Source organism: Otolemur garnettii, unplaced genomic scaffold, assembly GCF_000181295.1.
Source record: "Otolemur garnettii isolate 467f Iridium unplaced genomic scaffold, OtoGar3 scaffold00012, whole genome shotgun sequence".
Classification (NCBI taxonomy): domain Eukaryota; kingdom Metazoa; phylum Chordata; class Mammalia; order Primates; family Galagidae; genus Otolemur; species Otolemur garnettii.
The window spans coordinates 26,912,399-26,915,971 of NW_003852407.1; the positions used below are offsets into that span (position 1 = coordinate 26,912,399).

Here is a 3,573-nt window from a genome sequence, read left to right on the forward strand (position 1 = left end):
AGCAACCTCCAACTCCTGGGCTCAAGCGAGTCTCCTGCCTCAGCCTCCCAAGTAGCTGGGACCACAGGCGCCCGCCACAGCGCCCGGGTATTTTTTGGTTGTAGCTTTAGTTGTTTTGGCGGGTCCGGGCTGGGGATTCGAACCCGCCACCTTAGGTATACATGGCTGGCGCCTTAGCCCGTTGAGCCACAGGCGCCGAGCCGGGCTACTTATTTTTATTCTATAATAGGTATCATATTTGAATTAAATATGAAATAGACACGGAAGGCAGTGATGAGCCTCAGGAAGAAATCTGACTTGCTACTTATGCCCCAGTTACCCCACTGAGGCCTGAGTTAGATGCTTTCTCAGCTTCCTAAGCATTGTATACTACCATAGATCTCAAAACACACCCCAAAATGCCATCAAAGCTAGACTTTTTAACTCAAGTGTTTCGAAACACACTTCATTCTATATTACGACTCCCACACCGGACTCTGGCAGAGTTTAGATAATATAAAAGTCTATTTCCCACTGGATCATTCTTCCTGTCAACTTTTTAAATTACATTTAACATGTAATAGTGTTTACCAGGCAGCTCCAAATCTTTTAGTTCGTAGTTTTCCTTAAAAAGATTCAGGAAGATAATTATGTCCACAGGGCCCCACACTAACAGGTGTCACTGGCTTCCCCAGCTCTCTCCACTTCCCCGTCCCTGGGCTTCTGCAGATAGCCTCTGAGTTCCGATTCCCCCTTTGGGTTTCCACTGCCGCCTCATTCCTCCTCTCTCTCCTCCTGTGTCATTTCTTTTCTACGAGCTATATGATGTGACCTTGCAGTATGAGCTAAGCTGAAACTCTAAAAAGTATGAGCCCCTTACTTAAGAAAAAAAATTGTTTGTTTCAATTTTAAGTCCACAAGTTTCCTTTACTCAGTGTAAAGGATTTTGAAATTACCAGTTTAACAGGATCATAGAGTTTTAGTGCAGTCACCCAAAGATGTGTAGCAACAATTTTGGAGAAGGAAGGGGTAAAAATCTTAGGCAAATAAATACTTCCAAGTTTGTTTATAAACTGATCTCCCAAGGCTAGGCTCGGGATCCTGGCACTCTGGGAGGCCAAGGCAGGTGGATTGCTTGAGCTCAGGAGTTGGAGACCAGCCTGAGCAAGGGAAAGACCCCATCTCTACTAAAAGTAGCCAGGTGTTGTGGCAGGTGCCTGTAGTCCCAGCTCCTTGGGAGGCCGAGGCAAGAAGATGGCTCGAGCCCAAACGTTTGAGGTTGCTGTGACTTAAGACACAGCACTCCACCCAGGGTGACAGAATGAGACTCTCTCTCAAAAATAAATAAATAAATAAATAAACTGATTTCCAGGAGGGGAGAGGCAGAAGGCAGCAGCCCAAGTGTACACATGCACGGAGAGCCTTCTGTGTACCAGGCATCCCACCTGAGGCTTCATGTGTGTTATTTCACATAAGCCTCATAGCTGCTTTGAGGGAAGGCAACGATGTAGCTCATAAGGTTTGGGCTACTTGTCTCAAGGTCAAGGTCTCAAAGCTAATTGATGAAAAGGCTAAGATTGGGCCAGGCACGGTAGCTGACACCTGTAATCCTAGCACTCTGGGAGGCCAAGGCAGGTGGATCGCCTGAGCTCAGGAGTTCAAGGTTAGCCTGAGAAATAGTGAGACCCCTTCTCTACTAAAAATAGAAAAAAAAAAAACCTCAACCAAAACAACCTAAGCTAGTCAGGCATGGTGGCCGGCATCTGTAGTCACCGCTATTCAGGTGGCTGAGCCAAGAGGATGGCTTGAGCATAAGAGTTTAAGTTTTTTATGAGCTATGATGCCATGACATTCTACCAGAGGGACAGAGTTGAGACTCTGTCTCAAAAAAGGGAAAGGAAGGGAAGGGAAGGGGAGGAGAGGGGAGGGAAAGCTTGGCCTGGAGTCCAAATCTCTCTTATGCTATATTTTTCTTCTCAAGTAAACATTAGTGAGAAGGAGGGACAATGCTGGGAATTCTAATGTGCAGCCAAATGAAGTATTTTTAAATAGTTATTTTTAGCCATTATCCTAAAATCAAAGGGGTGTGAAGAACAAAATGTTATTAAGAAGTAACGAGACTCAGAGAGGTTAGTGCCACTGCACGTGCCGTGATGATAATGGAAGTCCTTATTACTATGGAAGCCGTGAGCCATTCCACAAAGAGACTAAACAGCATGAATGACGGAAACCGCACGGGAGCACGTCCACACTACTTTGTAACGAGGAGCTGGACAGACGCTTCGTATTTACCAATTTCATACAGACACACATGCTGAATCTCTCTCTGATCGATGGCAAGTTCCAAAGCCGTGTGGAAAGACGTCAAGGCACTGTTGATTTGACACTAAGGAAAAAATGAAAATACAGTTACTGGCTAAGATCTGTTGAGGGCAGTACAACCATTGTAATTCAAAAGCATCTTTTCCCTCGGTAGTTATTTTAAACGGATTAAGCAGTAGAGAAGAGAGGGATTTAAAGGTTGCTAGGAAAACACTCCAATTTGCCCCATATGGTCATGAGATTAACCTAAGCCCAGGAAACTTCTCCTTTACTCAGGTGGGGAGGGTCCGGCTCACACCCACGTTCTCCTCCACACACTCTCAGGCCTGCACTAGGACTCTCTGTATTCTAATCATCTGCTAATCTGGCCCTCTGCTGCCAGATACAACTGCAAAAGGGTAGGGACTATACTTCATCCTCCTGTGTGAACCGGGCCCTGGAGCAGAAATAGTCCCAGTCGGCACCAGTGAACGCATGAGGCCACTCCATCTGGCCGCCCACAGCGACCTACTCACTTATGTGACCAGACAGTTGACAGTTTGATTCTATACCCTGGAACGCTGGTCCCGAATCACTTCTGTTCATCAAATCTCCTCGCCCAACACTTCAGAAATTCTCTAAGGATCTGGATTACATTCCCGACATTTGCATTCACCTAATACCCTAATGCCATCTGGAATCCAAGATACTCTCAGAATATTTGTTCTATTTATTCCTAGTTAAGTACATTTAGCTTTTTGCTCCACTGAGGATCTCTTTCAATATCTGCCAATGTGATGCCACAAGTACCTCATAGGAGCAAATACAAAGTGTCACCGGGATTCAAGGGTTAGTTTAATCCCAGCTAGGCCTCCATAGGTATGAAACTCCACCTATTATTAGTAAATCAAAGTATTCAATGCCGGCAACACTTGACCCAGCCGGTTCTTAGGGTGTGTGACTAAGGAGGTGACTAAGCCCCTCCTTTCTTGCTCCAGCTGGTGCCAGAGCTCTCTTGTCCCCAAGCTTGCTGGGATGTGGCTTCTTCCTTGTCCCTCCTCCTGGGCGTCTCTGTACCTCCTGCTGCTCCACTGTCACTGTCACCCTCATCCCCCAGCAGCCTCTTCTCTTCATAGCCAGCCAGGCAGGGCAGCAAGGGCTGGGGAGGAGAAGCTGGACGGGCGGAGGACCGAGACCCACACAGTGCTGGGGAGGAGAAGCTGGACGGGCGGAGGACCGAGACCCACACAGTGCTGGGGAGGAGAAGCTGGACAGGCGGAGGACCGAGACCCA

The 3,573-nt window shown here is 47.1% G+C and overlaps 1 protein-coding gene across 3 annotated transcripts in view; it reads right to left on the bottom strand.

Moving 5' to 3' along the window:
* Positions 1-3,573, bottom strand: part of TTC39C (tetratricopeptide repeat domain 39C) — a 130,071-nt gene that overhangs the window by 19,766 nt on the left and 106,732 nt on the right. For all 3 annotated transcript variants that reach the window (XM_003784780.3, XM_023510242.1, XM_023510243.1), the window contains one exon: positions 2,272-2,365. In XM_003784780.3, coding sequence (XP_003784828.1) covers positions 2,272-2,365 — 94 coding nt within the window. The remainder of the gene's footprint in view (positions 1-2,271; positions 2,366-3,573) is intronic.